Genomic DNA, 13452 nt, shown 5'->3' on the forward strand with positions numbered 1-13452 from the left:
GTTCAGTATGTATCTCTCCCCTGCAGGTATCCACCAGGAGTGGTCAGTTTGCCAGCCGGTGGGCTCCCCCCTTCAGTTGAGGGCATCGTGCCGAGCGCAGTGCCGATCGCACACACCCTTCCGCCGGCCGTCACGCACCCTCCTCATGCGCCGTCTCCAGGACAGAACATAGTAAAGCCACCAGAGGGCGACAGAGAGCAGCATCCAAACGACCAGCTGTAGCCTCCATGTTGGCAGGAAGGGGCTGATGCAGCGGCGGCTGTCACAGCAGCAGCTTCCCGGACGAGAAGCCGTCATCAGACACTTTCAGATCGGATTCTCAACTGTTCTGCAAATGCAGGATGACTTGCTAACAACATGCTGAGCCTTTTCCTGCCAGAGTCCAAACTACAAAAAAAACAAACAAAGATAAACCCAAACCGGATGGAAAACAAAACCCTGGATTCGATTCTGCTGTGTTAGACTGTAGTGTGTCCAACGTTAGCAGGGCAGGCTTCATGTTTTTCTCTTTTCTCTTCATTAGTTTAAGGAACAAGCAAAGCTAGTGTGTTCTGACATGAATGTAACCCGTCTGTGTACAGATTTTAGACTTAAAGCCAGATGTTTGTGCTCCAGTCCAAACTAAAAGGTGACCTGTGTAGCCAGACTGAAAACACCACAACATCCTTTTACCCCGCCCTTTCTTCAATTTTTAAATGTGTGGTAAAGTTAGCAAGACCCCCCCCCCGCCCCGCCCACCTCCAAATAAGCATAAAAAGAAAAAAGAGGCAGCTTTTTGCACACCATCTCAGGAAATTAGGTTTCCACAGTTGGGTTTTTATTAATTTGCTTTTTATTTTATAAATCTCTTCTTGCCAATTAGTGCTTTTCTTGTTTTCTACCCGTTTGCCATTAGAATGCAACGTTTCGTAGGAGATAAAGTTGGATCTGATGCTTGGTTTTGTTGGCGATTTGCTCCTGGGACTTAAATGTAAATGTTTGACCCAAACGGATGGAAAGTGATTCTGTGCAGAGGTGGTATAAATGTGTGCTCGGCAGGGACGGCTTGACTCCTCGTTGTGTCAAAGTGATGTGTTGAGAGTTTGCAGCAGCTTGAAACACGGTGCTGGAAAAGCGTTAGCAAAGATCTTCCATTCGTCTTCTTAGAGCCTTTTTAAAGCTGTAAAAGGTTATTTAAAACAGTGTTCCCCAATCCCCGGGCTGCAGACCAGTATCAGTGTGTGGGACAATTGGTATGGACCACAGAGGAAAAAAAACACACAACCTGCATTTTCTATTATTTATAATCAGATTCTAAATGAAGTTTTATTTTGAAAATCTACTGGATTCTCTCCACCATATCCGACTCCATCTTGATGCAAATCAAGTCGCTTGGTCACGTGTTGAAAAGTCATCCACTAGTTTTTTTAAAGTGGCTTCTTCCACCGATAAATAAACCCCCGAGCTAACAAAGTTAACAAAAAACAAATGTATTTGCAACATTTTTTTTGGAGAAATGATTCATTAACAGAATAAGAGCCCCTTGACTTCAAAATAAAAGCAATCTGGATCTAACAGCCAAAAACCAGGAGTCTTTACTCCAAACATGGATTCTTGTGACAGTTGTTCCCACAAACCATAATAATAATGCAGAATATTCAGGAACCGGCTGTCTAATCTTACGAGGATGCTCAAATGGTGGATACATGTTTATTATTTTATTTAGAAAATAACGGTTTGATAAACCGTTTTAAAAATAAAAAACGTTGCACCTTAAAGTTTGACAAGGCTGAAGTTGGCGTCTGATAGTCTAACTTCCACTTTGACCGTTATGGGTTAATCAATATCACATTTGAATGCTTCCTACAGGAAATCTAGAGAACAAATAAAGTTTACAGCAGCTGCAGATGTTTTACAGAGGATGAAGACGAAGTTTACCCTCAAAAGTTAAGAAACAAAAAAAAACAATCAGATACCAACTTTAGCCTCGTAGACCCGTCCGTGAAAATATTAAAATATTATCGGACATTAAACTGGTCCACGGTCTGGAAAAGGTTGGAGACCACTGATCTAAAAGATCTCCAAGAGACCACCCATGTTCCAGTAAAGGTTTTTTTCCCCATTCCCTAAAAGCATTCAAAGGCTTAAAAAGAAAGAGACAAGAAGTCCTACGGTCTTCCTGAAGCATCACCTGTATTTATCCTGTCAGAATGCTGATTCCTGTAACATTTCAGGCCACGTCCTTCCTGAGCGTCTCATTTACCCCCCTCCTGTGGCCTCTGTGTCTATGTGTACATACAGTGTTCTGCCTGCCTGTGTCTATGTGAGTTGGTTGTATCTGTGTCTAAAAACGTCGCCTTTGGAGGAGGGATGGCAGCCAGTACACTCCACGCAGCAAAACTACAAAGACCCAACATTTGCAGCCAAATACTTGGTCAAATGGTTTTAACTTGACTTCTGGTCAAAAACAGAAGAAAAAAAAGAAGAATAAAACCTGTAAGCTTTGTGGCGTTCTACCTGCATTTTTGAATAAAACCAAGATAGATTCAGTGGAAAAACCTCATGTTTTACTTGACAGGTCAGCTGAGTGGCTGTACTTTCTGGAAAACCTTCTACCAGCGAATAGTAGTTGAGGAGAGTTTCCTGTGGCTCACCTGGTTTTCTCTAAGGCGGGTTGTGGGCGTGGCAGTCAGGGATGGACATTTCTCTCAAACACCAGTGAGCATTTGACAGGTGCATCCAAAAACACTGGGTACTTGTCTGAAAAACTTTATTTATGCATTTATTATTCTTCAGATCTTCTGCTCGCTCCTGATGTGAAACTTCCACTGACTTCTTTTCAAATGTGGGTTTGAATTGAAACGAGGGAAGAGCTGAAAGACGACGGCTCGAAAATCCACCCCTGATAGTAACACGCAGTCGACTCTTCACTTGGTCCTCCTTATGGTTAAGTAGTAGGCGTAGCAATATACAGTATACATATTCTATATTCTACAGTAAATATCATTATTTTTGGTCAAAAAAATGACAACCTAAAGAAGATATGTTTGTGGCTGTATGCGTTTGTATGAATTATTTTAAAAAGAAATAAACTGTGGAAAGGTGACATTTCTGCTGCTTTTCTTTGAAGTTTTACTATGAAAATTGTGGCAGAATTATTAACGCTTTGCACTGAATGTGAATGCCTAATTTCCCACTTTTGCGTTGGAGTTTGGCCTCCTTTCTCATGAGGGAGAGAAGCATTCCACTAGATGGCGCCATCACAGCAGCAGCCCTGCTCCACATGCATCAGAATGAACCCAGCTAAAAGGAAGGAGCACCTGCATGAATGCCAGTTAGACGATAATAGTCTTTCAGAACAGCTCAGTTGAGCTAAACATAACGTTTGTAGCTGTTAGAAAACTCATTAAATACAGGGTTCACATATTTTCCCCGCTTAATTTAGGCAACTCCTAAACTCCTTTAAGTCCTGGTTTAAGTTTGGCCTACGTGTGATTAATCAAAGATGTGTGAATGCATTTCTAAACACATTAGCAATAAAACAACCAAAGGAAATGACAACATGAAATTTTTATATATATAAAAAAACTCAATAGAAAAAGCCAACTTGTTTTGGTTTCCTTAGGTTGAAGGAAAGGCAGCACAGAGTTGTAATGGTTAAAGCTTCTCCCCCACAGTGAGAAGGCCCAGGTTCAAATCCCAGTTGGGTTTTTATCTGTGTGGAGTTTGCATGTTCTCCTAGTGCATGTGTAGGTTTTCTCCAGGCACTCTGGCTTTCTCCCACAGTCCAAAGTCATGCCTTATAGGTTAATTGGTGTCTCTAAATGGAAAGCATGTCATGTGTCACAGCAACAGCCCTGTTGGCGGTGTACTACGCCTTTACCTGACTCACAGCAGAAGGGTTGGCTCCAGCAGTTCTGTGACCCCGAAAGGGATACAGCCCATCCTCCGAAGATGGATGGATGGATGGATGGATGGATGGATGGAAGTTGAAAAAACTCAATTCCTTTTCTTTGGTCAAACAGAAATGCAATTTCCAGCATCTCAACAAAATGCATCACTCTACAGAACAAACAGCAACGGTCTAAAAAAGTTCAATGTGAACACTACAAATAGGCGTCTAATGTTATTTAAACAAAGAAGATTAGATTCAAAGATTCCAAGGAGACGTTAGGCGAAGTGGGTCACCTTAGGTCACTAAACAATTGAGGATTAAAATAAAAGTGTGGAAAAAAGTAAAGAGAAACCTCCCTGTCAATGAATAAAGATGAAACTCACCTAACTCTTTCTCACAGTCTCTTTCTTTGAACTTTGCTTGCAGCATGCTGACTTTACACTTTCATCCATCTCTGCTCCTGCAGCAATGACTTCATCTGAAGCTGAGGAGGCAGCCTGGGAACCACATGTTGTTAAAAGACAGACAAAAGCACAGAGGTGTTAGTAATGTATTGCATATCAGCTCAAAGTTGATGTGAAAAGCTGCTTTTCTCTGTGCCATAAGCAGCTGATTCACGTTGATTAACCCTTGTGCTATCTTAGATGACCCCATCCTTACATTGACGTGTTCTCCCTACCATGACAAATGTGGATAAAGGTGGAAAGATTTCATGTAATCCATGGACACCAGTGAAGATCACAAATCATTGAAGAAAAAAGGTTCAGAACACTGTCTAATGGGTAAAGATGACCCAACTCCCAATGGTAAAATGCCTAGGATAGCGGTTACTGTGTGTCAAAGAGTGTGTGTTATCTAGGTTTTGCTGGCGACATCTACGGAGTCAGAGGGCTAACAGCACAAACTGCTTAAAATTGGAAAAAAATGACACTTTTCTAAAATATATTCGGCTGACAATATCTGCGACTTAATTCATGACTCTTTATTTCTTAGGGTGTATTCAGACTGGACACATTTGGTTTACTTAAAGTGAACCAGAGTTCGTTTCCCCCCCAAAATCCAGAACAAATTTTTAGTCTGAATACACCCAAGCGGACCCTGGTCCAGAACCAGGAACCGCTCTCGGACCCATCTTTCACGGTGGTCTTGGTTTTTTTCCAGGCGGACTGAGCTTCAGTTCGCTTAGACCAGGGGTGTCAAATTCCAGGCCGACCTCCTGCTGGTTTTTCAAAAATCCTGCCTCATCTGCTGTTGATTACCTGGATCAGGTGTGTGTAGCCAATAAGGAGCTTCAATGGCAGATTGGTTAGAAAAGATGCAGGACACTGACTCTTTTTTTGTTTTTTATACACTGTATTTATCCCACGAAGGGAAATTCTTTCTCCGCATTTGATCCATCCCCTTGGAGAGCGGTGAGCTGCAGCCAAAACGTGCTCGGGAGGCGGTAGCGTAAAGGGTCTTGCCTAAGGACCCTCACTGGGGGATGGTAATTGCTCGCCATTGATATGGTAATTGCCCCCAGTACCATTGCTCATTCCCCTCCGGGAATCGAACCCTGGTTTCCTGCATGGTAGCTTCCCACCTTACCAACCAAGCTACCCAGCAGAAGGCCTGGAGTTTCCCTTCTGTGGCTTAGAGGTTTCCTCAGTCTGAAAAGGATCCATGTTCGGAGCGGAACAACTGGACCAAAACGGCCACCGTAGCCAGGAATTACGGGACGTAAACAGAGTAGAAAGGTAGCAACCATGTCGACAAGACCCAGTAACACATTGAAATGTGGTTGGAATAAATGCACGCTCATTAGACCACTTTTAATGTGACACATTGCATCTCATCGTTTTCCCTGACAATCTACATGTCATAAACACTAAGCAGCGTTCTTGCCAGTAACCGCCGTGCAGCATGTCGTCGTACCAAAGTACCAAGTAAAAAGTGTTGTACCTGACGTTAATACAGACGTTTACAATTAGTCAGTGAAATATAAAGTTTGAATCAATAAAATATCCAGGCATGGATTCCAAAGCATAGGACTTCCATTAAGATGCTTTCCCCCGCCCTCGTAATTCCTGGCCAATGACTAACAAGATCCGTAGTCACATGGTTTTATTTATAAGCTTAATAGTCCGCTGGCCGGTAGTCTGAATACAGACCAAATGCAAGGATCAGGACTTGATCTGGACCAAATTAAGCAGACTCTGTCCGGTATTCAGACTTTTCCAGTCTGAATCCACCCTTATTACCTCTTTGTCTCTACTGTTCCAGTGGACAATATCAGCTAATTAAATTGAAGCCTCTTCATTTACGTAAGTGAACGTTCACAACATGATCTCCAGAAAGACAAACTGTGCAACACTGCAGGCGTTTCAGCTGCTACTCATTTCCTAAATCCCTCAGAGTGAACTGAGCTCAGCTCCTCCACCAGAGTCCTGCACAGTATCTTTGCACTGATCACAGATGCTGTTCCTAGAATCTGCTGAGCTCCCAAGTTCCCCGGTAACCACACAGACTACTTTAACTTTCACATCCATTCAGCTCCTCTATCAGCTTTGATATTTCTGGAGCTTGCTGTAGTTGTTGCCGCTTTTGTGTAGTAATGTTTAACGTCAGGGTTCCAGTTGTGGTTTGAAATCCCACTGCAGATGTGTCCTGTTAAGACGCCTGCCATCATAATATGATGAGCAATGAACAGTGGAGCAGACATTCCCCAGGTCAACTAGCTTTTGTTGGAGAAGCATAACATCTGGGCATAAAGCGGCCTACTTAAGGTGCAATAGAACAGAATGAGTGATTGCTGGGATAATGAAGTACCCCCACTGGAGGAGTTAAGTGTGCATCGCTGTGTCCCTGTTTTCTGCAGCCTCTTGTCACTCCATGCTCTATTTCTCAGAGAACTACAGGGATAGGAATCCCAATGAACTGGTTAATATCTTCAATTCTACCTGCTTGAATGCTTTGCATCAGTTAGCATAATTTTGGCAGAAAAGCTTTGAACCATCCACAGAGCCTTGGCTTAATGAGACCACAAGGGGTCTTAGAGACATCACGAAGCGCCCTAAGAGAAAATAGTTTTTTTAAAGATTGCTTGCAAGTGTTTTTTTTTTTTTCAGATATTCATAAGAACGTTCTTTTAGAAATCTATAAAGGTGTTAACGCTGCAAAAACCCAGTTTTGGCCATTCTTTGTGTTAAATTACATGGATCAACCTCATCTTTCTTTTAACCCCTGTGATAAAAATAAGATCTATGCTTTCAGCCACACTGTGTAAAAGGTTGTTAAATACTTTGTCAGGAACGCTAATTTTTTAAGTTATTCTCTTTTTTTTAGGAGCAGAAAAATCATTTTCTTAAACCCTGGTTACAAATTTTTGCAGGAAGTTTGAGGCAGAGGTTCCTCTCTGTTCAGGACTTCCAGCCTTCATAATATCCTCTAGACCAGCGGTCCCCAACCACCGAGCTGCAGAGAAAAAAAACATGGCCTACATTGTTTTCCCCTTTTATTTCTAATTTCATTCTGAATTAAGTTTTATTTTGAAAAACCACAAGATTCTCCACCACATCAGATTCATTCTTGAGGCACGTCATGTCACTCAGTCAAGTGTTGAATATCCATCCACAACTTTCTTAAAGCGAATGACAAACTTAACTAAAAAAAAAACACATTTGGAAAGTTTCTTTTAGCAGAAGAGAGTAAGTGCTTCCAGACTCCAGTTGGCTCATCCGTGCTCCAGTTCCTGACCGTTTACCTCGCCTTTGCTCCTGCTCCTGGCTGTGGATCCTGCCTCTGGCTCATCTCTGGCTCGTCTCTGCTCTGTACCTGACCGTTTACCTCGCCTCTGCTCCTGCTCCTACACCTGGCTGTGGATCCTGCCTCTGGCTCATCTCTGGCTCGTCTCTGCTCTGTACCTGACCGTTTACCTCGCCTCTGCTCCTGCTCCTACACCTGGCTGTGGTTCCTGTCTCCGGCTCGACTCGCGCCTTTGACTGTCCCCCCAACCACGGCTGGATGAAGCTCGTCTACTGGACTTTTATATATGTAGTTGTAGATTTAGATAAGTTAATTCTTCTCTAAGAGTTCTGGTAAATCGCCTGTCCGTCCTGGGGGAGGATCCCTCCTTCATGTGGGCACCCCTGAGGTTTCTTCGTTTTTTCCGGAATCCGTTTTTTTTGGGAGTTTTTCCTTACCGCGAAGGGGGGGTCTAAGGGCAGGGATGCCAGTATAGCTTAGTCAGTTTGTTAGTTCATTTTAGTATTTTTCTATTGAACTCTATGTATTCGTGATCCTTTTGATTTCATGTTTTACTTCGAAGCCCATCGAGACGACTGTTGTTGTGATTTTGGGCTATACAAATAAAATTGAATTGAATTGAATTGAATTAAGTAAGGAAAACAGAAAAAGAGCCTTTGACTTCGAAATAAAAGAAATCTGCATTGAACAGCCAAAAACCAGGAGTCTTTACTCCAAATATGGATTATTGTGACAGTTGTTTTCACAGACCATAATATTAATAATGCAAATATTCAGGAATCTGTTGTCTAATGTTATGAGATTGCTCAAATGATGGATTCATATTTATTACTGTACATTCATGACCATAAGGCGCACTAAGTCGTAAATTTTCTCCAAAATGTATGTGTTGCTAATGTGTTGTTGTGTGACTTCGGTAAAGAGGACGTAGGAGAGGACTGCATGAGAACGGTAAGGAGGGAAGTGAGGATGTGAAAGAAGACACCCCCCAAATAGTACAGAAGTGCAGGTATGTGAATTATGCAGAACAACATCGTTTTGGTGACCCTGAAAATGCCACCTGCAAAGAGACACGCTTATGAAGCACAGTTTAAACTGCAAGCTATCAGCTACGCGGAGGAACACAGGAATCGAGCGGCTGCCAGAGAATTTTAGACTAATGAATCCATGGTTCACAAGTGGAGGAAGCCGGAAAATGAACTCCGACAGTCAAGATGATGCAGCTGTGTTTCTGCGAAAACAAGGCGAGGTGGCCCGAGTTGGAAGACTCGAGCCATGGATTAACGATCAGAGAACAGCTGGGAGAAGCGTCTCTACAGTCACCATTCAACTGAAGGCAGTAACGCTTGCAGAGGAGATGAAAACTGACCAAATTCTGGAAGGTCCGTCATGGTGCTTTCGTTTTATGAAACGGGGCCATCTTTCCATCCGGGTAAGGACTACAGTGATGCAGAAACTTCCAGCAGATTACAATGAAAAGCTGTCCATCTTCCGCTCCTTTTACTGGGAGTCAGCGTCGGGCGAGTTCCGCCATTGTTTTGTGAATGGATTGTAGATGCTTGGGCTAACGTGTCTGCTTGCACTGTTCTTCCAGCTTTCTCAAAAGCCGCACGGCAACGACACACACTCTGATAATGACGAAAGGGAACCTGGCGTTTGTGATAGAAAATTAGCCCAGCTGTTCATTTTAGATACAGTAGATGAGGACTTTGATGGATTTTTGGATTCTGATTGATGATTGAAAAAATAAACAAAAACTCAGTTTTGCTCCTGCTGCCTTTTTTGAAACACACAATAGCATGCATGTTTATTGAGATGTATTAATGTGCCCGTGCCTCAAAACCCTAAAACTGAAGTTGCGTCCTATAATCGAGTTTATAATCTTGAAAATACAGTATATTTAGAAAATACTAGTTTTAGTGAATGGTTCTTTTTTCATCACACCTTAAGTTGGCGTCTGATATTTTAACTCCCATTTTCAGCGTTATGGGTTAAAGGAAAATTTATTTCACAATTTAATGCTTCCAACACAAAATCTAGAGTACAAATACAGTTTAAAGCAGCAGATATTTTCCAAAAGATGAAGATAAACCTTAACCTCAAAAGTTAGGCAAACCGGAAAATAATAAAAAAATTGTTCTGGTTGTGGGCCGCTGTTCCAGACAGTAGCCCTTCATTGTCTTTAGGGGTGTTTTTAACACACTCAGACTGTGTATTGCAGATTTAATCCATTGTTCTGTGATGTCTTTCTGCATTTGAAACATGAGGATTTCTAACCTCATTAAAAACAATAAACTGGAGCCTGTAAGCTGTCAAACTTCAGGCTCAACTCTAAGCTTTCCTTTCAAAATACTGGTAAAGGTTTCATACAAGGATCTTAAGGTATTAGGGTTTTCTGTTAAAATAGAATCTAGCCCTTGATGTTGGAGGCTTGACATTCATCAATGCTGCCCACAAACCAGGCAAATGCAGCAGATCCAGCCAGATGCTCAGGGACCGTAACATTTCTGTCAAGCTTCTCAGGGGAGGGGGGGAAAAAACCAACTGGTTTTCAACCACAATCACCAACAATAGCGTTGAAAGTTGAGCTGGGATGTCAAATTCAGGAGGAGGTTGCACTTGTCAGTCAAAACAAGAAAGCCAACACTTCCAGGTCATGTCCCCCAACCAGGGTCAACTGAGGAGCAGAAGATCTGGATCAGACGGTGGTTCTGGTGAGGAGGGAGTCTGATCTAATGACACCGTTGTTAAGATGTTGGTTCAACACAGAGACATGGAGTCTGACGACTAGGATTGCTGATGAGGAAAGTTTAACCCTTTCACACTTTAGCTCCAGTGTTGACATTTTTTTTCTTCAACTCTTAACGCAATTTCAGCAGATTCTGAAGCAGCAAAAAGGAAGTTTTTGCTGATATACAAAAGTTTACAGTTGTGAGGTGTTAACGGAATCAACACAAATCGACTGATTCTGTCGCAAAGCCAGTATGCCAGGCCACTTTGCTCTGCCTCAGAAACCGTTTGATGTACGTTGATCACGTCAGTGGTCAGAGTCACGATAGCTCAAAGAACGTGTGTCATTTAGACATCGCCGGTGGCATCCAGTGTTAACGGGCTAACTGTGAAAATTTAACTTTATGACGAAACTCAAACAGTAAATTACTGCAACTTAGAAAAACAACACGGAACCAACAATGAGGCCTTTTGTTAAATCTTTGCAGGCAACACCAGGATGCTTATGCTTTTAATCCATTTTTTGGGGGATCAGAAATGGAATCCTCTCAGACTAAAACGCTTGTTCAAATTCTTTTATTTATGTATTTATTTCAATGTGACAAAAACTTAATGTAAAAGTGTTATGTATTATCCATAGGATGAAAGAAGCTATCCGTTTCAAAGTGTGAGGATTTCCTTACACAGTCGCTTCGTCTTGGTAGTTGGTGTGTACCTACATAGCACTGTTCATAGCTCCAAAGTGCTTCACTGTCACATTCACTATTTAGGGTTCAGCCTCTTGCTCAAAGATAAATTGATGTGCATAGTGAGGACCGATCTGTGATCTTGCGATCAAGGACAGGAACTGCGCCACTGCCGCTATAGTTCAAGGAAAAATATGTCTGTTCCATCTTGGATGAGTGTTCTGCATTTAAATCAATCGATTGATGGTGGGAAAAAAAAGAAAAAACTGAAGATTTGTGCCAAAGCTACAAAAGAATGAAAATAAAACTGCTATGAAAAAGTAGTTAAACTGTGCATCATTGAACTTTTTTAGATGTCTCCTTCTGGCACAAGGCAAATTTAGATCTAGATAAAGGATTTCAAACTTTACCTGGAATCACACTCTGCCCCATCTTTTTTAGTGTCCCACTGAGTGTCGACCCATTGGGCGATGCTGTCTAATGTCCATAATCTTGGTCAAACTCAACCAAGTACTAAAAAAAATCTTAATAAACAAAATTACACTCAATTGAAATGTAGAATACAACTTCTTCATATAGGGGCAAAGGATTTGCAAAAGAAAACCCTTTTTTGGAGCATTTTCAGCCATTGTATCTCTGACCTTCTGTTTCAATTTGATTCAATGAAAAGAACTTCTTTTGTTAACATCCAGATGGATAACTATTGAAAGGTAAATTCTGTGGTGGGAATTCGCTCTGTAGAAAATAGAGTATTTTCCTAGAATTGCAGGCGTGCATGAGTTTGTGGGACAGTTTGACCAGAATAACTGGTGGAAATGGAGGAGAAAGGTGGACTTTCACACATCCTCTTTCAGTCTCCTCTTTCACTTGCTCAGCTCTTCTCACATTTCCCCTCACCCCTTTGTGGTTTGCTCCCCCAACGATTTCTCTCAGCTGCTTTCTGTCTCGTTTGCCTCTCAATTCGGCACGATCCAACCAAAACACAAAGATGGGGGTGGAATACATCAGCGACAATGTGAGGCAACCACCTGAGATCCCCCCTCCAGCCTGGGTTTCCATTAGCGCTGGTTTCAGTGGAGGTGGGGAGGGTGGTCCACCATATTGAGGGTCCACATATACTTTTACAGCCTTGTTCTACTCTGCCAAGAAAAATGTCTGCTGCTTACTAAACACCAGGCACGTGCTTGTTAACCGCTGCCAGAGAGGTGCCAACTCCTTGAGCTTCTGTGGCAACTGCTTCATTTTGTTTCCAGCTGGAAAAGCAGAAATTCCTACAGGCTAGTTATACTATGACACTTTATCCTTTTGTATTTTAAAAATGTTTACAAAAAAAAGGGTGGTTTCTCTGTAAGATTTTAAATATTTTATCCGACATTTCATGTTTTTGATCAGGGAAAAGTGTGAGAGATTATCGTAAAGACTCTGAAATAACATTAAAATTGTGTTTTTGCCTTTGAATTTATGGTCTTCATTGGATATAGTGGAAAAAAAGAGGAAAAAGGTGAAGGAAGTATAAATATACTTGAAAAACTGTAGACAGAGATAAAAAGAACAGTCCTTAAATTATATATTTCACTACAGGCTTTTTTCCAACCAGGTTTATTAATCCCACCATTAATTTTGTTTAGTTCTGGTGGTGTTTTTACCTTTTGCCTGATCTGTCTTTTGTGGCTTTTTTTCCAGCCCACAAGGGTCTGAGGTGTTCATGTACGCAGGTGAATAACACGGTTCACTGATTTTTCCTAAATAAAACCAATTCATAACACCAGAAAGTCTCTGACACCAGTAAAGTCTCTGTTAGTTTGTACAGAAGTCACAACTTATACTTTTTGAGACAGAAACACTGCTTTATTTGATTTCATGAGTGGCGCCCAAACAGAGAGGAAGGCGGAGCCTCAGAGATCGAGGCAGCTTACTTCTGGGTAGGAAAATGAGCTGTGAAAATAATAAATATTTTATTAAAAAATATTCTTTAGTGAGCCAAAGGTAATATATCATCATATTTGTGGATATAGTTTACTCTGAAAGGCTTAAGAAAAACACAATATAGGCCCTTTAAGTCATTTTGGCGTTACAGAGTTGCCGGAGCCTATCCAAACTGCTGTTGGGCAAAGGCAGGAAAGCACTGTTTACGAAAGGCATAACAGGAATTAAATTAAATGAACTAATGAAAAAAACGTAAGTTAGAATGCACAAAATTCTGAAAAAGTCAGAATACAGTGTTCCCTTTCTACATCGTGTTAACCTTTCAGATTCCCACTGACTTTTTTTGAGTGCATTCTTACATGCTTCTCTTTCCAGTACATTGTGTTCTGTGTCCTGATTGGCTGTAGGTCATGCAATTCAATCTCCTCCGTGGCATGTCTCCTGTACAGAAGAGAAGGCACTCACATTGCCAGTTACATAAATCTTCGATCG

The 13452-nt window shown here is 41.6% G+C and overlaps 1 protein-coding gene across 2 annotated transcripts in view; it reads left to right on the forward strand.

Moving 5' to 3' along the window:
• ctbp1 (C-terminal binding protein 1) overlaps window positions 1-3085 on the forward strand; it is a 28328-nt gene extending 25243 nt beyond the window's left edge. The window contains exon 11 of one of the 2 annotated variants that reach the window (XM_011479843.3): window positions 2-269. In XM_011479843.3, coding sequence (XP_011478145.3) covers window positions 2-80 — 79 coding nt within the window. In that variant the 3' untranslated portion in view covers window positions 81-269. Of the gene's footprint in view, window position 1 lies in introns of both variants that reach the window. The other variant, XM_004073016.4, reaches the window with a different exon arrangement.
• The last annotated feature ends 10367 nt before the right edge of the window (window positions 3086-13452 follow it).

Source organism: Oryzias latipes, chromosome 10, assembly GCF_002234675.1.
Source record: "Oryzias latipes chromosome 10, ASM223467v1".
In the NCBI taxonomy this organism is placed as follows: domain Eukaryota; kingdom Metazoa; phylum Chordata; class Actinopteri; order Beloniformes; family Adrianichthyidae; genus Oryzias; species Oryzias latipes.